Genomic DNA, 21,049 nt, shown 5'->3' with positions numbered 1-21,049 from the left:
GAGGGACTTCTGGTCTCTCCGCATTGTAAATAGTTATATGATTTGCCTCATAAAGTTTATTGTGGAGAAGGGCTGAGAGCAGGAAAGATACAAGTCTGTGACAAATAGAAATTTTGTTGGGCATGAACTGAATAATGTGGTTATCCTAGATACTTTTTTTCTTTCTTAGATTGTTTATAGAGATTTGTGCTTGATTCTGATACATTAATATAATTATATTTTCATGCAATAGAATTATTTTTCCTGTTTATTTTTTTCTTCCCACTAATTCTATACATATTGAGTGCTATAGGGATATAATCTGGTCTGAGTAAATATTTTGTTGAAATAAACCATCTGTAAGAGAAATGTTCCTGGGTGGGTTCAACACTTTCACTATATTAAGTGTCTAATTAATTACCTTGTCAGTGATCGGTGAAGGTCTTTTGGTAAGAAAATTACGATCTTTACTCTTGACCACTTTGTTGCCATTGTTCATTTTAAAAAAGGGGAGGGGGCTAGTTGTTCAGCATGATGATTTTATCAGATCCTGTTATTTTTGGTTATAAAGTTTGTGTATTTTTCACTTAATAATTCAAATATTTCTCGCACTCTGTGGTAGAATATTTGTTTAATAATTTGTTAGCTGGGGACGCCTGGGTGGCTCAGTCGTTAAGTGTCTGCCTTTGGCTTAGGTCATGATCCCTGGGTCCTGGGATCGAGTCCCGCATCGGGCTCCCTGCTCCGTGGGGAGCCTGCTTCTCCCTCTGCTGCTCCCTCTGCTCGTGCTCTCTCTTTCTCTCTCTCTCTCTGACAAATAAATAAAATCTTTAAAAAATAATAATAATAATTTGAACTGCAGTGAGAGTACTTACCAAGATGCTCGGAGTTACATATCTGCTAATCCGGTTGCGGTTTCCACTTACTGTAAGGCCATTATTTGCCTGCAGTTACTGGCTTTTTTTAATTGTTTATGCTAAGGATCTTAAGCTTTAAGTCTTCCTAAGCCTTAATCTACATTAGAAAGATTTGATGAAAAGTGGCAGAATTATCAGAACAAATATTGAGCTTTCTGAAATCTTGGAGCTCTTTTAAAATCTCACCAATCCTCAAGCAGACCTTTCTCTAACTTTAAGTGCTCTTGGCCTATTGGAATCTATCAAGAGAGTGGCTGTTCCATTTACTTTTAGAAGTAATATATTGGGGTGCCTGGGTGGCTCAGCCATTAAGCGTCTGCCTTCGGCTCAGGTCCTGGTCCCAGGGTCTGGGGATCGAGTCCTGCATCGGGCTCCCTGCTCAGCGGGAAGCCTGCTTCTTCCTCTCCCACTCCCCCTGCTTGTGTTACCTCTCTCACTATGTCTCTCTCTGTCAAATAAATAAAATCTTAAAAAAAAATAAAAAGTAATATAACAAGTGCTCTCTTAAAATTCAAATAATACTTGTGGTATATTTTATTTAGATAAATCTTAATTATTATGCTTAAGGAAATTTTAAGTGTTTGCCCGTTTTTTCCTGTGTTTTTATTTTAAAAACTGGGACGGGGCAGGGAAACCAGGCTTGCTATTATATTTCTGTTTATTTATATCGGCAAGTCATATCCTGTTCCAACAGACTTTTCTGATATCTCAGTCTCTGTATACTTGTCCCTGTCATGTACTATCTTTGAATATAAGTTGAATGCCTTCAAAATATTACTAAAAAAGCTATAGGAAGAGGAGTTAGAAACCAGTAAAGCAATAGTTCTTTGAGTTTCTTTGTTTTTTGTTTTTGTTTTTTTTCCATTTAACAAATATCTAGCAAAGAAAAGTGCTTTCCATGCCAAGCATTGTTTGGGCACTGGATAGAGAGCAGAGAATGGAAGAGACTTAATTCCCTTCCATGATGGAACTTCCATTCTAATCTGGGAGACAGATGACAAACAAGATAAGCAAGCATATAGCACCTTAGTTGGTGATAGGTGATATGGAGGAAATCTATAGTGGCAAAGTGGTCAGGGAAGGCTTCCTTTAAAAACTGACGTTTTGAGGAAAGATTTGAAGATTCGGGAGCAAGCCGTGTGAGTACATGGGAGAAAGGAGAAAAGACTTTATTGTCTTGGGTGGATTAAACCAAGTTGTGACACCATTACTGCCACTTGAAAATGTGCCACTCCCACTGCCAACCTCTGCTCATCGTTTATCTGCTCGTCGTTTATCTGCTCGTCGTTTAAGAGTCCCTCCTGTGGCCCTCTCTCCTCTAAGGCATCTTAAGATTACTAATTCAACCTCTGTTTTGTTGTGTTTTTTAGGATTTTTTTCTTTTTTTCTTTTCCTTTCCTTTTCTTTTTCCTTTTTCCTTTCCTTTTTCCTTTCCTTTCCTTTCCCCTTTCCTTTTTCCTTTCCTTTCCCCTTTCCTTTTTCCTTTCCTTTCCTTTCCTTTTTCCTTCCCTTCCCTTCCCTTCCCTTCCCTGTTTCCTTTCCTCCCCTCCCCTCCCCTCCCTTCCCCTCCCCTCCCCTCCTCTCCCCTCCCCGTCCCTTCCCTTTCTTACAGAGAGAGAGAGAGCATGAGCCAGGTGAGGGGCAGAGAGAGAGAAGCAGACTCCCCTCTGAGCAGGGAGCCCTGAGCCCTTTGGCTCATGACCTGAGCCAAAGGCAGCCATTTAACCTTGATTGAGCCACCCAGGCTCCCCCCCGCCCCCCGCAGTTCAACGTCTTTAAAATTGAGTAGTCATTTAGTAGATACTTGTGAAGAATCTGAGTGTGGCGTATTCTTGATATTTATGAAGTTTAGCCCTCCCTTTTAAAAAATCTGTATCACTAATCATCCAGATTAGATAAATACGGAAAAATGGTTAGAACAAGCTGTGAATATCAATAATAAAGATAATATTTCACCATGAGGAATTCCTATTAATGTGCTTTCTAGTTTTCTTAAAAATTTATGTATAGGGGTGCCTGCGTGGCTCAGATGGTTAAGTGTCTGCCTTCAGCTCAGGTCATGATCCCAGGGTCCTGGGATCAAGCCCCATATCGGGCTCCTGGCTCAGCGGGGAGCCTGCTTCTGCCTCTCCCTCCCCCTGCTCACACACACACTCTCTATCTCTGTAGCTGCATCTCAAATGAATAAATAAAATCTTAAAAAAAAAAAAAAATTATGTCTAAAGAAGAAAATAACCATGACAGTAATGCTAGCATCTGTTTTGTAGAGGTGGTTGTCCATTATCCAGCATCTTTAGAGCACACTGTGTAGAAGTGGATCTACAGTGTCCTTTGCAGAGGTTGTTAAAATAAGAACTACATGTGAAAACATGAAAGTTTTGATCAATGTAGTTGAAATGTGAACAGGATAGTAGAAATAGGTTGTTAAGATGGTAAAAATATTTAAAAGCTGAGATGAAAGATTAATATCCATAAGATGAAAGATTTAGAATTCTCTCTAAAATGATACTGATAGGGCCTGTTGACATTTTATATAAAAAACCATAAGGGCCAAAACTTCACTCCTCTCAGTGACACCAGTAAGACTTTGTTCGTGTACTAAGAACTCTGCTTTGGTCATGATTTTAAAATCGGCATCTTAAGCAATAATTATAGATATTTGCCAGGATAGTTAAAATTTGGAAAACACTGATCTAATCTTTAAGAAGGTAAGTTTTATTTGCTAGATATTGGACATGGAGCTAACTACTTGGCTAACTCTAACCCAGTGTCTATATGGAATGGAAAACAAATCCTAGTTAATTTGAGGGGGACATCTTTTTTATCTTCTACACAGGTATCTTTAGGTGGTGTTGATCTCACAGTCCGGGTGCTCACGACAGGTTATTGGCCCACTCAGTCAGCCACACCAAAGTGCAACATCCCACCAGCACCAAGACATGCTTTTGAGATATTCAGAAGGTAAACATAGATCAAACTTTGTGTTTGTAAGTACAAATAATTGTCCAAAGTTGAAATAAACTTGAGCAATAGTGTCCCTGATTGAGGATGAATTTATTCCATTTTTTACCTCATGTTCAAAAGGAAAAATTGTTCTTTATGCTTTTTAATATGTAAAAATGAGTTGCATTAAACTCTTTGGAGAGGCTTGTTTTCCATGGTTAGGAGTGTAGTTTGCATTGTTGGTGTCTGCCTCTGGCTTAGAGCAAATTGATGACTGGGTTACTATGGAGAAAAGTGATCTTATGAATAGTAGCAGCTGAGCGGCAGGCCAAGGGGCAAAGTATACTAATAGAAATTAACATTTCCCTTATACATAGATGCTTGTTAAGGGTTGTTACCCTGTAGTTTATAATTCCAAATGTGTAAATTATATGATTTTCTAAAACCTGGTTTGATCTGCTAAAGGTTTTACTTAGCCAAACACAGCGGTCGACAGCTCACACTCCAGCATCATATGGGTTCCGCAGATCTCAATGCCACATTTTATGGACCAGTTAAAAAGGTAAATATTGATAGTTTGAACACACTTACATTAAGTAATTTAAAGTTAGTTTATAGAATTGATTTCTCGTTTTTGTTGACCCTGGGTAAATTATGTATTTCTCTTATTTTTCCTACTCAATTGAAATACTCAAAACGGGAAGCTGGCTTTAGCTTCTATTCTCTCAGTTGCTAGCTTCATTGGACAGTATGAAGACTCTATCAGTAGCCTAGCCTTCCTTCAGGAATATATAATAAGACAGTATTGCATAAGATAATAAAATGTAAATTGATTTGAGAGCATACAAAGCTGTGAGTCCCTTTTCAAAATTCTCAGTCTTTTATTATTCTTATTTCCAATAGATCAAAACCAGAAAATTCACAAGATCTGTGAGATATACAAAATATTAATAAAGTGGTTATTATAAAAATTAGCAAGGCACTAGTGAATTGCCTTCGTTTAAAAAATGTAATTTCTTTTTTATATCGAAAATTGTGAGGTTTAGACTAATCATTTACTTTCATTGCTTGGGTGTAAATCGAATCAAAGTCATTTGCCTTCAAATAGAGAAATAATAAAAAGCTTTTAGAGAAATATTAAGGAAAAATACCCAAGTTGTTATTTAGGCAGCAAATAAAAGTTTTATATTTTAATAATAGTGCTACTGGTTTCATATGTCACTGTTGTAACACTTTTTTTTTTTTAATATTGTCAATGTCTACACATTCTGATTTTTATATTTAATTGAAATGGGAAGTATTCTTTACAATTCATTTACTTGAATAATGTTTGACACTATTATATATTTGAGTGTAAGTGGGAAAGGTAAGGATATTAAAAACTCGGCTTTTAATTCTTGCTTTTGTGTTAGAGGAGTGGATTTTTTCCTAAATAATCATGTTTTCTTTTGAAGTTTTATTAAACAGATCAGTGGGTTTTAAAAACAGTTCATATGAAGACTTAAATTTCTATTTTGTACTTAAATCATAGAGCAGGAACAGGCCCAAGGATGGCAGAGATTTTTCCCTCCATCCTGTGCTGTTATTTGATCTCCTGCTGTGATCAGACCACACAGAAGGAAACCCCTGCTACTTTTGGGAGCTTGTAAAATGACAGTGTTGTCTTTTAAGTCCATTATCCCATTGTGTACTGTTAAAATAATTTTAGCTATAACTATAAGGAATTGTTGATTCATTATTTGCTCAAATACATTAAAATGTTCATAATGGGGAAAAAAGGACAGTCCTTAAATAATGACTTAGTGTGCCTGTGTGTATGTGTGTACACATACCCATACACATACCCATTTTTTAAGTGACATTGCCTTTTTATGTAGGAATAAGTTATGTAGTTTTGCTAAGGAGAGAGTTGGATATTACAGTGCTTGTCTTTGAAAAGCATACAGTTAAAGTTATCAGGAGATAATTTTATCTTGCTTATATTTCTTAAAAAATGAAACAGGAAGATGGATCCGAAGTTGGTGTTGGAGGGGCACAAGTAACTGGCTCTAATACACGGAAGCACATATTGCAGGTCTCCACTTTCCAGATGACCATATTAATGCTCTTTAATAATAGAGAAAAATACACGTTTGAGGTATGGGTTGATTATATAAATTTTAAGCATTTGCATTGTTTCTGATTCTCACCTGTTACTGGAGTCATTCTTATTTGAGTAACCTTTAAAGTTATTGAGTATTATTATTATTGTTGTTATTATTAAGTAACCTTTGAGTACCGTTAGAGAAAACAGCATAAAACTGGGCTGTGGAACTCTATGAACACCATACACATATTGGGTCACATTTCATTTAGTTTCTTAAAAATCAACTTTATCGAAGCAAAAGTTTTACATGATAAAACATGTCCCATCTAAGTGCATAATTTGATGAGTTTTAACAGATCTGTGAACCTGTGTAAGTGCCATCACAATCAAGGTACAAAGTATTACCCCCTAAATTTTTATCCTCCTTTGCAGTCAGTTCCCTCCCCCTGTCCTCAGACTGCTGGTGATTTGCTTTATATCGCTGTAGATTAGTTTTGCCTTACTAGAATTCCAGATAGATGGAATCCTCGAATATGTGTTGCTGTTTCCCAGTTTCTCTCACATACCACATATTTTTGAGATTCACCCATGTTGGTGTGTGTGTATAGTTTCAGTAGTTCATTCCTTTTTATTGCTGAGTGATACTCTAATATATGGATTTACTACGTTTTCTTTACCCATTCACCTATTGATGGGCTTTTGGGTTGTTCCCAGATTTAGGCTGTTATGAATAGAGATAACGTTGAACTTCTTAAGAGACCCAAAGTGTTGTGCTGTTTTACATTCCTGCCAGCAGTGTAGGAGAGTTCCAGTTGCCCCACATCCTCTGCAAAATTTAATAGTCTTTTAATTTTAACTGTTTAACTTGGTGTGTGTAATTTTATCTCATTGTGGATTTAATTCGCCTTTTCCTTGACTATGAAGATGCTGAGCATCCTTTCTGTGTTCCTTTGCCACTTATATGTCTTGTTTGGTGAAGTGTCTGTTCCTATCCTTATCGGGTTGTTTAAAAGCTTTTTATAAATTTTGGATACAAATCCTTTGTCAGACCTATGTGCTGTGAATATTTTCAGTCTGTCATTTGCCTTTCCATTTTCTTTAAATGACATTTTTTTGAAGAGCAGAAGTTTTCAGTATTAAAAAAGTCAAGTTGCCACTTCTTTCCTTTTGTAGCTCATGCTTTTGATATCCTAGCTAAGAAATTATTGGTTACCCTGAGGTCTCAAAGATTTTCTTCTGATTTTATTCTAAGTGGCTTTTTAGTTTTAGCTTTCACATTTAGGTCTATGATCAGTTTCAGGTTAATTTTTTTATGTGGTTAAGATTAAAGATTAAGAATTATTTCCCCTCCTTGGGTAGCTGGCTGGCTCAGTCATTAGAACATACGACTGGATCCTCAGAGTCATGAGTTTGAGCCCCGTGTTGGGGGTAGAGTTTACTTTAAAAAAATAAAAATAAAGATCTATTTCCCCCCCGCACACGGATAGTCAGTTGTTCATTCCATCATCATTTGTCAAAAAGATTGTTCTTTTCCCTTTAAATTACCTTGGCACATTTATGAAAAAAATCAATTGACCGTATATGTATGGGTCTGTTTCTACACTCTGAGCTATTTCATTGATTTCTACGTCTATCCTAGGCTAGTTTTACACTACCTTGATAGTGTCAAATTTCTTTTGTATACTCATCTTTTTTTTCTTTCCTCCTTTAAGTCCTTTGACTACATTAAATTCATTTGGTCTTTTCCCTTACCTTTAATGGGTACGTTGGAGTTGAAATAAAGATCATGCGATTCTTAAGTTTAAATTTAAGATAAAGAATTAATACTTTGAAAAGCTGTAAAATTACTGCCATATTTATACTTAGTTGAAAGTCAGTTTTCAGATATAGGTGAACGTAGAAATAAGTTAAAGTTCGAAATTTAGAGTAAAATTGTAGGCCTATTTTAATACCTGCTTCTATAGTTCCATTTATGTAATAGATATAATTAAATGAACATTTTTATGTGATACACCTCAAGGAAATGTTTTGAAACCCAGGTGTTTTTAGGTCAGTGGCTAAGTCAAGAGGTTTCGCTCTTACCTGTTTCCAGATACGTCTTACCTAGGGAGTAACCTTAATTGTCAAGCACAAGTTACATGTGATTTAGTACCAAGGATATTGATTAAGCAAGTATTGAGTACCTTACTCAAGTTGTAAGCCTCTTCAAACAGAGGTGGAATTAAATCATCTCTAACAGCTTGACTGTTGTACTCTGCAGCTGCCATGGGTAATATATTTTAAACAAAATAAACTGCTTGATAAATGCTAATGTTGGTTTTCAGAGTCCTGCTTTGTAAAGACCTAGTGAAAGTAATGGGAGAAACAAAAACATAATCTAATTTTCTAAAGCTGTTATTAGAATTACTAGTAATTTTAGTGGTTCAGGCTTACTCTTTCCTTTCCCCACCAGCTTGGGATCACTAAGGCTAATGAGCATCATTACATAGAGGATAAAATTAAGCAGAAAGTTCTTCTAATATTTCACATTTTAGCTAAGTCACAAACCAGATGCCTGAGTGTAAATGGCATATGTAGGATGCTATTCCTGTGGCTCCTAAAGCCTTCTGGCTGCTTGCATCTTGAACCAGGGGCATTGTGAGAAGGCACTTCAAGTTGGTACTCATACCATGTATTTCATTGTACTCTGCTGCATAAGTTATTATTAGCTGGCTCTTTTACAGAAATCATCTCCACAAATTGGAGAAGATAGTTAAAAGTATTTAATACTTTTTAAAAGGAAGCTGATTTTGAAACTTCAACATTGTTTTTTTACGAGTTCAGTAAAATGGTGTATTAGTTATTTAATGCTGCATAACACATCTTAAAACCTAGGGGTTAAAACAACCACCAACAATTTATTCTCTTTCCTAGTTTCTGTGGGTTAAAGATTTAGGTGGGGCTCGGTTGGGTAGTTTTGGCTCAGAGTTTCTCATGAGGTTGTGAAGATGTCAGCTGCGGCATCAGTCATCTAATGTTTGTCTGGGGCTGGAAAACACACTTCTAAGCTATTGGTATACTCTTCTTCCACAGGGCTGACAAGTTCATTTCGCCTGTTGATAAAGAGGTCTTAGTTTCTCTTCACATGGGCCTTAACCACATGATTGTCCTTGCGTCCTGGTGGCTAATTCTCCTCCCTAAAGCAAGCCATCCAAGAGACCCAGGCAGAACCTGAAGTGCCTTTGTGACCTAGCCTTAGAAGTCACATATTGTCACTTTCGGATTTTCTTGGTCACCCAAGTCAGCCCTGATACGGTGAGGGGATCACACAGGGGTAAAACATACCAGGATCATTACAGGCCATCTTGGAAGCTGCCTGCAGAAGGTGGCATTTATTCATAGTGTCACATTCATCCACATAGTCAGGCTGCTAAAGCTTTTTCCTTTTTTTATGTATTTCTTTAATTAATAGAAGTTTATATTATTTAAAACAGCTAAAATCAGGACAAACATAAAGTGGTAGTCTGTAGCTTGGATTATTATTAACTGGCATTTGGTTTTTGAAAGAGATATGGGTATTAATTATTAATATATATTTTTCTGAATGTTCTTCATTATAGTTCTTAAATTTTTCTGAGAAAGAGTCTGAAGTATAAAAACTAATTATGGACAATAGCAAAATTAATGTTGGGCAGTAGAATAAAAATAGAAAATGATCAAGCAACAGTGATAATTGATATTTCATTAAGAAGTTATAACAATCATTAGTGACATAATTTCACATCATATAAAGGAAAATGGTTGAAGTACAAGGTGAAATAGACAATTCACAATCATAGAAGTCCCTCACAGATGTACTGACTGACCAGACAATAAAAAAGAAGATATAGAAGATTTCATAATTAGCAAATTAAAATCGAAAGCTTTACAGAGAACTTTGAACTCAGAAACAAAATACCCAGATTGCTCTTGGGAAATATCTGAGGCTGGCATAACCTTATTACTAAAAGTGAACAAGGAGACTACAAAAAAGAAAAAGCTATAGGTTATTCAACCTTAAATGCACAAATCTTAAATAAAATATTAGCTAGTCCTATTCAGCAGTGTATTGAAAGAATGATTCCGTGTGTCCAAATAGGATTTATTCCTTTAATACAAAGAAGAAATTTGTTAAAATATAGTTAAGATTTTATTATATAATAATTAAGTTAACCGACCACATGCTGTCTTGCCAGACATTTCAAGGAGAAGACCAATTAATGATTTCTACAGATGTACAAAAAGCATTTGTAGAAGTCAAGTCTTCGTTTCAGATTTCCAGGATATGGAACCACCTAACAATAGAATGAAATGCCTTTAATGTCATATGGATATATCTGATGAGAGACCTAAGCAAGCAGTAGTTAGTAGTAAAATATTAGACCCCTTCCCATTAAAGTTAGGAACGAGCTTTAGGATATCTGCCCTTATTACAGTTACTCAGTATTGTTTTATAAGTCCTAACTAACACACCAAGAAAAAAAAAGTTTTATAAAATACCTGGAGTTGACAGAATTTGTAGACAGTGTGTAATCATCTGAGAACATTGAGGAGAGTTCATTTGAAAAATCAACTTTTCTATAAATCAGAGTTAATCAGAAAATGAGATGAGGAAAGTTATATTTTAAATAAGAATCATAATCTTCCTAGGAATCATTCTAACAAGAAAGGTAGAAGACTTCCAGCAAAAGGGCAATAAAAGCAAAAGAATATGAAAGGGCAAATGTGCCCAGATGGGAAATTTACATGTTACAGAGGAGGTATTCCATTTATGTTTAACATTAATACCACTGTCTGAATGGGCATGTTCATGTTACATACATGTGTATTTGTATTCCTGTGTGTGTATGTAGATATGTAGCAAAAGTCATAAAGGATGCACGCCGAATTGCAGTAGTTCCCTACGGGAATGATCTGTAATTGTAAAATATCACCTAAGAAGGTATTTCTGGTTCTTTGAATATGATTAAGCAATAACATATGTAAATAAGTCACCTTTAGCATGTACATAATAATTATAATCAACATTCTAATAACAGCACCTATTTAACTTGCTGGAATTAACATTTATAGCATTTGAAATGGCTAACATAGGTAGACATACAGAGATCATTTGAGGCAAAGGAATGTGCCTCATCATCACTAAGTTTCTCTCAATGCTCACTTACCTGACAGTCCTTTAGAGCAACTTGAGCTGTTGCTCAGATTTGTGAAAGAGAGAATGACTCTCCAGATCAGTTACATAATCAGTGTCCCCATCTTCATGCCCATTCTTCCTGAGCTGCTTTTGAGAAAGAAATAGCTCTGGATAGTAAATCAGAGTGATATATCCTACTGTGAAGACTTTGTGGCATCATACATCCCTGTAGACGTGTAGGAACTGAATCATATACGTGTGCAATTCTCATAATGTCCTATGGACCTAAGAGACACATAATGAACCAAAAAATTACACATTCATTCTTCATACTGCTTTTTTTTCAGTATTACATTTTATTCATACCATGATATGTTGCGAAAATTATCACCTGCACTTCAAAACAGATTTCTTAACTGTTTTTCATGTTTTTCTAGAATTAGCAGGTATTTAATTTTTTTTTCATTTGGTCATACAGGCAGTAAATACAGTCAACTTGGATTATAAATTTTGATTGTATGATAGAAGGCCTTAGCTCAGGCTCACTTTGCTTCTTTCTATGAAGGAAGTTGCTGAGCAGAAGTAGTGTGGATCAACTTGGGAGGAAGATTGTAGAGTATTTCTAAAATTAGCAGTGCTATGTTGGTTAACACTTTATTTTTACCTAAATATTAAAGCAGGTCAGTAATAATCTCTGCTGGATGACATTTTTAGACCAGGCCTTGTATCTTCTGAAACAAAAAAGTACATGTCTTTTCAATATTTTGTAATTTGAATCACCATTTTCTCTATAGTTTCTCCAAATAAGTGAGATTTTAGTGAAGGGTCCTAATTCTTTGTTGTAAAGGGAGTTCTTTGTTGTAAATTATCTTTTTAATACCTCTCTCTAACTCCTTCCTGCTTGGTCAGTTTTACTTTACTAATTAACTAATCTGTAATCTTTCAAAAAGTCTAATTACGTCAATCTGATGGAATTTCAGGAAATTCAACAAGAGACGGATATCCCCGAAAGAGAACTTGTTAGAGCTCTGCAGTCCCTCGCCTGTGGTAAACCAACACAGCGGGTTCTTACAAAAGAGCCCAAGTCCAAGGAAATAGAAAACGGCCACATATTCACAGTTAATGATCAGTTCACATCCAAACTACACAGAGTCAAGATTCAAACAGGTATCTGGAATTATATGTTTCCTCTTAGAAAAATGGTACTTTTTCCTCTAAAGAAATTATTATCTGTTGGATTTCTGTCTTTAAAAAAAATAATGCTTGGGGCACCGGGGTGGCTCAGTCGGTTAAGTGTCCTGCCTTCAGCTCAGGTCATGATGCCAGGGTCCTAGGATCGAGTCCTGTATGGGGTTCCCTGCAGAGTGGGGAGTCTGCTTCTCCCTCTCCCTCTGCATGCTGCTCCCTCTGCTTGTGCTCACTCACTCACTCTGTCTAATAAATAAGTCTTAAAAAAATAAAAAATAAAAAAAGTAATGCTTTTCTGGTGCTGCATGACACATAGGCTTAAGGAATTAAGTAGTTTTTATTCATACGTGTTCCTGTCAAAATACAGTTGAATCTAAGTTCAGTAAGCATTTAAAAAAGTAATTGGTGGTGTGAACAGGGTACTTATTTCTATATGGTTTTCAAGAAGGAAATAAAATTTTGTTAATATATTGGTAGTTACAAAATAACTTTTTAACTGGCTGAGTTAACTAATGACATCTATTTTTAAAACTGATTTACAGATTTCTCAAAGTTGGGGTTATCTATCCAGTGTGATTTTCAGATGCAGCTATTTTAATAGTCTTTTAAGTTTCAAAACCTTTAAAACCCATATTATCTCTCTAAAAACATAGAAATGATCCTATTGTGAACAATTTTTAGTATGTTTTTATTTTTAATTAATAATGAACATCCTACTATATATTTAACATAATGTATGGTGTGTGTTTTCTATGTACATGAAGGGGAAAAGGCACTTTACCTTTTACTGATGTTTAAAATTCTAACACGAGTGGTTCAGTCCTTAAGCATATGCCTTTGGCTTAGGTCATGATGCCGGGGTTCTGGGATCGAGCCCCGCATCGGGTTCCCTGCTCCACGGGAAGCCTGCTTCTCCCTCTCCTACTCCCCCTGCTTGTGTTCCGTCTCTCGCTGTGTCTCTCCCTGTCAAATAAATAAAATCTTTAAAAAAATAATAAAATTCTAATATAGTTTGCTCCCTGATTTCAAATTTAGTATTAGATAAACTTCCCAGGGCTGACTTCATCCATTACAGCTATGTATGTAGTCTATGTAGTAAAATAGTATTTTAAAGTAAGTTTTAAAATGATGCAGTTCTTTTGATTTTAAAAAATTGTATTTACATTATACATTAATAAAAAGATGAGGTCTTTTAAAAATTATTTTTATGTCAAATATATAATTGATTGCCAGATTTCAGAAACGTTACATACACACTTCTGCTGACCTTTTTGACCCTGATTGGATTTGTATGCCCTCTGAAGCAGAGTGGTGTCTCTTTTAAAGCATTGCCTACTTTGTCCCACGGTTGCAGACCGTATCATTGTATCTTCATCACCAAAATGGCCCCATGTTTGGACACAGATGTAAATTGAAAATGAAATAGAACTACATTAAAGAGAGTTATGAAATAAAATATTTGTTTTCCCTAGTGTAAGACATAAGACTTTATAGTTTTAGGCAGATACAGGTTTTGGATTTTAGGACTTATTTGTATCCTAGATTTAGAGGAGTCTAGATATGTGGTGATATACATATATCTGAATTACCAAACCTCACCCTGCTTTACCCTAAATAAGTAACTCTTTGTAAGCCCAGATTCCATCATGTCCAGCAGTAATATTTTCAGATACTATTATTGTCATCAAAAAAATAGTCTTCTCTTCATGGATTTTTAATTTTGGGTGGTGGTGGTCTTTGTGTAGTATTTTATATCTAATTAAAATAGAATTTTTTAAGGGTGCCTGGGTGGCCCATTCGGTGAAGTGTCCAACTCTCAATTTCAGCTCAGGTCATGATCGTGGGGTTGTGAGATTGAGCCCTGAATCAGGGTCTGTTGCTAGGCGTGGGGCCTGCTTGGGATTCTCTCTCCCTCCTCCCTCTGTCACCGCCCCCCGCAATCTCTCTTGCTCACTCTCAATAAATAAATCTTTTAAAAAAATAGAAAATTTTGATGTTAAGTGTGTGTGTGTATATAGTACTTTAAATCTAATTAAAATAGGGGTGCCTGGGTGGCTCAGTTGTTAAGCATCTGCCTTCAGCTCAGGTCACGATCCCAGGACCCTGGGATCGAGCCCTGCATTGGGCTCCCTGCTCAGCGGGAAGTCTGCTTCTCCCTCTCCTCTCCCCCTGCTTGTGTTCCCTCTCTCGCTGTGTCTCTCTCTGTCAAATAAATAAATAAAATCTTTTAAAAAAAAATAAAAAATCAAAAAAATAAATCTTAGTTAAAATAGGAATACAGTTATATATGACAAGGAATTCAACTAGATGATCTCTTAGAGTTCTTTTCAGCTATAAAATTCTGGAAAGAAATAATGTTTTCATTTTGAAATATTACTTAGATTATCATGACTCTTAAAAATGTTTTGTATACATTAAAATTTTCTCTCTGTGATAAGTATTGTGACCACACAGGTTTTCTTAAGTTGTCAAAATACATCCTTGCCTTTTGGCTCATAGTCAAAGATTCAGAGACTCTGTCCTTACCTAATTCTGCCTTTACTATAGTCAGTAATAGAAGTTCAAACAAAGAAGTTAAAAGTATTACTCAAATAACACAGCCTTTGAAAAGAATTAGATTTGTTGTAATCCACAGCAGTTTCCATTGTTCACAGTCCTCCCCGCCACCACCGGTCACGTTCCCCTTGCCCTTTCCTTTTCCCTGATACAGCTAGATACATATGTAGCCATTGCACAAGAAAATGCCTCTGTTACCTTCCTCTTAAGGGAAGGGTATGGTGTGAGGCTCTGGGAGTGAGCTTCTGCCCTCACATTTTAAAAAACATAATTCAGTGTGTATCACCACAGTCTTCCCATTTATCTTGGAAAATACCTCTTTAGGTGGCCAAATCCTACAGAATGAAATAGATTGTTTTAAAAAATTATTTCTTCCTCCAACTTTTTATTTTAAGTATTTTCAAATCCATAGAAAAAGAAATACCATAATGGACGAAGGTATATGGCCATCACCAGTATTTTGAGTCCTTAAACTTTCTGCCCCATTTGCTCTGGTGCCTTTGACCCCACTCTCCCCCTCTCCCTCCATATATGTATATATTTGCTACAGTATTTTAAATTAATCAGCAAACATCACACCTCTCCCCGCCCCAAAATAGACTAAGATTTTTTTTTTTTTTTTTAAGATTTTATTTATTTATTTGGCAGAGAGACAGCGAGAGAGGGAACACAAGCAGGGGGAGGGCTAGAGGGAGAATCAGGCTTCCGGCTTCTGGGGCTCGATCCCAGGACCCTGGGATCATGACCTGAGCTGAAGGCAGACGCTTAACGACTGAGCCACCCAGGTGCCCCTAGACTAAGATATTTTCTAAAGTAATTGTAGTACTGTATCACACTGAAGAAAATTAATAATTCCAAACATATTTATTTGTATAAATAAATATTTATGTACCACCCATATTTATTTGTCCACAGTTGTCTCAGAAATGCCTTTCAGGAGCACCTGGGTGGCTCAGTTGGTTAAGCATCTAACTCTTGATTTCAGCTCAAGTCATGATCTCATGGTCATGGGATTAGGCCCTGAGTTGGGCTCTGCCCTCAGTGGGGAGTCTGCTTGAGATTCTCTCTTCTCCCTCCCCGCCCCTCTCCTCGCTCACACTCTCTCGCTCTCTCTTTAAAATAAATAAATCTTAAAAAAAAAAAAATGTCTTTCATATCTTACTTTTTAAATCCAGGATTCAATCATGGTCTCCCCATTACATTGATTTTTATGTCTTTTTAGTTTCTATTTACTCTAAACCAGTACCCCCCCCCTTTTTTAATGACATTGACTTTTTTGAGGAAAAGCATTTTTCTTTTTTAGTAGGTCATCTTAATCTAATTTTACTCTTTTTTGTTAAGATATTGATTATCTTTAACTTGGGAAAAGATACTGAAAATAGAATTCTTAACCAAGGGGTTCTAATTAGAAACAGCTGAATGGATATGTACACCAGAATGATGTTCTACTAAATTGTACAGTCTGCTATCTTGTGGGTGTGTCCATGCGTAAGTCAGCAATGTCTTATGTGCTTCTTTGTAGTTTTCCAGTTTCTGCCTCCAGAAATTTCATATCTGTCTCTCATTGATGACCAAATAAATGAAAAATCAGTTGCCATTTTTCTTTGTCTGTTACTTCAATTAGAGCAGAGTTGTAAAAGAAAGGGACTTCTATATTTATTCCCTGAGCAATTGCCTTGAAGACGGTAGGGAATAACAGAGTAAGACTTCTCTTCTCCAAAAGGTTGGAATAGAGTGTGCATTAGTGATAATGAGATTGTGACCGAAAAAAATCAGTAAGATAAAAATTTTTAGGTAGTCTGTGACAGGTACAAATAAATTACTAGCTCCTTTAACTGACATCCCAGTGGTACTTTCTGTTTATTGAGCTAACTGCATCTTGGCAACGTATAACTCTATCCTCCTCTTAAAATATCTTAGCGTGATGTTAGTAAAATACTAGTTGGCCCTGTAATGAAAATTATTTACTGGTAATTTTACTACTAAATACATCCAGCTACCATTTTTCTTCCAGGAGAGGAATCCTTGTATTTTATAAAAATAAAATTGGTTTTATTCTCTCTATAAAATTAAATTCCTAATATTTAAAAAGACTAAGTTACAATTGCAAGATTTTTAGATCCATGATTGTTAATTATTTAAATATTTGTTAAAATGTTGAATTAGGCGTCTTTTGAATGTTTACTTGAATTAATAAATCTGTGTGTATACTCAGGTTGAAATTGGTTTTTCTATGTGGATAATACTAAATTGTTTGTTTATTATAAACTGCATTTTTTCATTACGTGGTAATTACATGGTAAGTGTCTTTTTCTTTTAGTTGCTGCCAAACAAGGTGAATCTGACCCAGAAAGGAAAGAAACGAGGCAGAAAGTGGATGACGACAGAAAACATGAGATCGAAGCTGCTATCGTGAGGATAATGAAATCCAGAAAGAAGATGCAGCACAATGTATTAGTAGCAGAGGTGAGGGTGCTTCAAGACTAGATTAATGTAGGAAAGCAAAATAATATTAACAGTTCAAATTTAGGAAATCACTATATTCAAGTTGTTTACAATTTTAAAATTAGGAAACCAGAGTCAGGTAACACTTACCATTCAAAGTATGGCACTTACTTGATAATTAAACACAGCAGGACATCCAAATATGCACACTTTAAGAACTAATATATTTGTAATAAAAAATAATAGAATAATAACACATGAATAAAAAATTTTCCCCCACTACTTAGTAATTTTGTGTTAAACAAGCTACCTTTATTTCTAAAAATAAGTGTTGCCATTGAAATAGGTAAGAAATGATTCGGGCTGAATAAAGTATTGGTGGTAGAGGATAGAGAGCTAAGTGAAGACGAATGGGAAGTCGAATGGGCAGGACTTGCTGACTGGTCATGGGACACGAGGGGAGTCAAGGACCCGTAGGTTTCTGGCTTGGAGGCTAAATGGAGGGAGGGAGGGGCAGCGTGCTACCGTGTTCTGCATTAGTGGTATTCTGTACCAGCCGACTTTACATCAAATGGCAGAGGAAGAGAATTACGTGAGGGATTGGTCAGTCATTGCAAAACTCACGACATGTTGGCAACTAGGTGACTCATTAGTTTTCCCAGCCATTCTCATGACTCTGGTAGAGTGACAGTGACAGCAGTGTCTCGAGAAGGAAGTGGAGCTGAAAGGACCAAGAGAGGGCCTTGTCCTTTAGGGCTGAGTGTGAAGTTGAGGTGTCCTGGATTTTGTTTTTCTGATGGGAAGATACTCAGCATGTTTATAGCCTAGGAGTAAAGAAGGAATACTTGAAAGAAAATGGGGTGAGAGGACTTGAAAGGTGAGAGGACTGTGTAGGGAACACAGGTGGGTTGTAGACATGTTGACAAAGATCATACTGACTGTGCCTCTCGAGAACCCAGGGCAGGGTGCAGGGGGTGTGCTAAACAAGGGTGGATGCAAGTGTGAATAAATGCATATGTGCAAGGTGGTGGGAGTGTGAGGAATTGCACACTGAAACGGGATGTGAGGTGATGGTGCTCAGGAACTTGCTGAACTCGAACACATTAAATTTGTGTTATCAGTGTGTGCCAGAGATTGGCGGACTTTTTTTTTAATGGCCAGTTGCAGTGTGAAAGCAGCCACCGATAACAAAAGAGTGTGGCTGTGTTCCAGTTAAGGATTTACAAAATAGGCTGCGGGACTATGTTTGGCCTGTGGGCTGCATCTCGTCTCCTAGTCTGCCCTGAAGGTGTAAAAACGACGACTTTACTCAGCAAGGAACTGAGTAGTAGATTTTGAATGATGTAGTAAATGTGGAGCCAGATGTTTGTTGAAGAGAACCAAAGGAATCTGGGAGTTGAGGTACTGTTGAGAGTGTAGCAAAAAGTGATCTTGCGTGCAGTCTGGACCCCATCAAGGATGTAAGGTCAAAAGAAGTTGTTAGTAGCTTAGAAGAAGGGTCAGAGGATGAGAGATCTCACCTGGGTTGAGAACAAGTTTGTTGATACTGGAGCGATACTACTAGAAGGGAGGTAGATTGTAGCTGGAGGCAGAAGTACTGAAGTTCAGATTTCAAAGAATTGTCATTCCATTGTGGCCTTGGGAAGAGAACTCTCCCAACAGAAGTAAAAGGAAAACTGGCTTGTGGATGGATGGGTGTTCTGCACGAGAGGCAGGGTGGATCAGTAGGGAGAGCATGAACTTTGGGGGCAGAAAGGTTTAGATTCTCATCTCTGACTGCTGGCTGTATTTACTTTTAGTGCATGTCAGTCTTCCTATCTGGCTATTTTCCTCATTTGTAAAAGGAGACAACCTGCTTTGCAGGATTAAGAGCATTAAATAAATTAATATATACAGAGGGACTGATACACAGTGCACAGTCAGACTTTGGCTGCTGCTGTAGTTAGCATTTTATTTTTACCAATATCACAGTACCTAGAATCCTGACAGCAGCTGGAGAAAAGAATGACAGCAGTGGCACTTTTGCCAGGACCAGGCAGCATCATTAATTCATTTAGCATATGCAGTGACTTGATGACATTCATTTAACTTTCCCAGGGGCCCAGTACTCGTAAATGGGAGAGCTGGGATTTGAATCTAGGTACTCTGGGGTCCGGAGTCTGTGCTCTTTTTTTTTTTTTTTTTTAAGATTTTATTTATTTATTTGAGAGAGTGCGCATGAGAGGGAGGAGGGTCAGGGAGAAGCAGACTCTCTGCTGTGAGCAGGGAGACCGATTCGGGACTTGATCTTGGAACTCCAGGATCGTGACCTGAACTGCAGGCAGTCTCTCAACCAACTGAGCCACCCAGGCGCCCTGAGAGTCTGTGCTCTTAAATACATTATGCTTCCTAAATTCTATGAATTGGGAGAGTAACCCAGAAGTTAGTAGGTTTAGACCATCAAAATGGTTAAACCATAATGCGCTATTCACTCATGCTAATATATTCCAATTAATTCAACTACTAACCCACTTCAGCACTCATATTCTCATGTGAAGGAGGCATGTTCTAACCCATGTAGAAAATGTATATTACATTTTCAAATAAAGCCTTTTTCAATTTAAAGTTAATTAGTTTGGTAATCAAATTACTAGAGTTTGAGCTGAATCTTAAAATGACATCAGTTCTTTTCAAAGATAAGAATTTTTGTGTGTTTATATGGAAATGTTACACATTTAAAAAATTTTCTGGTAGGAATTAGTTTTTCTACTTTCTCTTTTAGGTAACTCAGCAGTTGAAGGCTCGATTCTTACCAAGTCCAGTTGTTATTAAGAAACGTATTGAAGGACTTATTGAGAGAGAATATTTGGCACGAACACCTGAGGATCGCAAAGTATACACATATGTAGCATAAAATGCGTTCAGAAATTTGATTTATTCTTGGACTGTACTCTTCCGCATGGACTGAGAAGTTCTTTTAAATCATTAAATATTAAGACGACCATCTCTTCTATTAAATTACAGTACATGTTCTAGACCATTCAGATCAAGCCTTTACTCCCTTTGAGAGTTTTCAACATCAATTGATTGAGCTTCAGGCTTTACAACGTTTATCCCTGTAGAGATCATCTTTACAGTTCCTCGGGAAAATGTGAATGTGCCGCGTTTTGTTTTCAATACTGTATGAAAACAGGAAAAAATAAAACAAAAATTTAGAAAATACAGCTCATTAAAATAAAATTGTTGGATTTCATTTCCCCAGGTCTTCAGTGTTGATGTAAATGTGTTTTTGTAGTGTTGCTTAGCACTTTGCGCATTGTATAAGTTGGGTAACAAAAATGGTAAAAGAAATGACACAGTTCCCAGTTATCTTGCTCTGCTTAAGACACTTCTTTAGCTAGTCTTGTTTAATTTAAAGGTTTGATAAATATACAAAGACCCAAGCATACATTTGAGCATGCTTTATTCTACCACTTGCACTTACTAATCTTCTAGCCTTATGACCAGGAACCTTTATTTTGGGCTCTATACACTCCCTGATTTGGTTTTCCCCTATTGTATTTCGAGATTTCCCAAATTAAGTCCTAATGATTAGGTTTTGTTCTGCGTTATCTCTAGAGAGAGAAAATATTTTAGTATGTATAAATTGTATAATAATTTTTTGCTGTTGTACTCACTGCTAATAGTGGATTGTATAGGGCAGTGTTTTTATTTCACTTATTGTAGACAAAAATAAATGATTTAGTATACACACACCCACTAATTCGAGTATGTCAGAGCACAAAGTTGGCAGCTGGTTGT

At 36.5% G+C, this 21,049-nt stretch overlaps 1 protein-coding gene across 3 annotated transcripts in view; it reads left to right on the top strand.

Annotated features, from left to right (window-relative positions):
• The window catches only part of CUL3 (cullin 3), a 92,725-nt gene extending 72,216 nt beyond the window's left edge, over positions 1 to 20,509 (top strand). For all 3 annotated transcript variants that reach the window (XM_044913766.1, XM_021682973.2, XM_021682974.1), the window contains 6 exons: positions 3,733 to 3,857; positions 4,305 to 4,401; positions 5,842 to 5,976; positions 12,061 to 12,247; positions 17,145 to 17,290; positions 20,031 to 20,509. In XM_044913766.1, the coding sequence (XP_044769701.1) occupies positions 3,733 to 3,857; positions 4,305 to 4,401; positions 5,842 to 5,976; positions 12,061 to 12,247; positions 17,145 to 17,290; positions 20,031 to 20,162 (822 nt within the window). In that variant the 3' untranslated portion in view covers positions 20,163 to 20,509. The remainder of the gene's footprint in view (positions 1 to 3,732; positions 3,858 to 4,304; positions 4,402 to 5,841; positions 5,977 to 12,060; positions 12,248 to 17,144; positions 17,291 to 20,030) is intronic.
• Positions 20,510 to 21,049: the final 540 nt, after the last annotated feature.

This window comes from Neomonachus schauinslandi, chromosome 3, assembly GCF_002201575.2.
Source record: "Neomonachus schauinslandi chromosome 3, ASM220157v2, whole genome shotgun sequence".
NCBI classification, from domain to species: Eukaryota; Metazoa; Chordata; class Mammalia; order Carnivora; family Phocidae; genus Neomonachus; species Neomonachus schauinslandi.
This window is presented reverse-complemented; position numbering and strand designations above follow the sequence as displayed.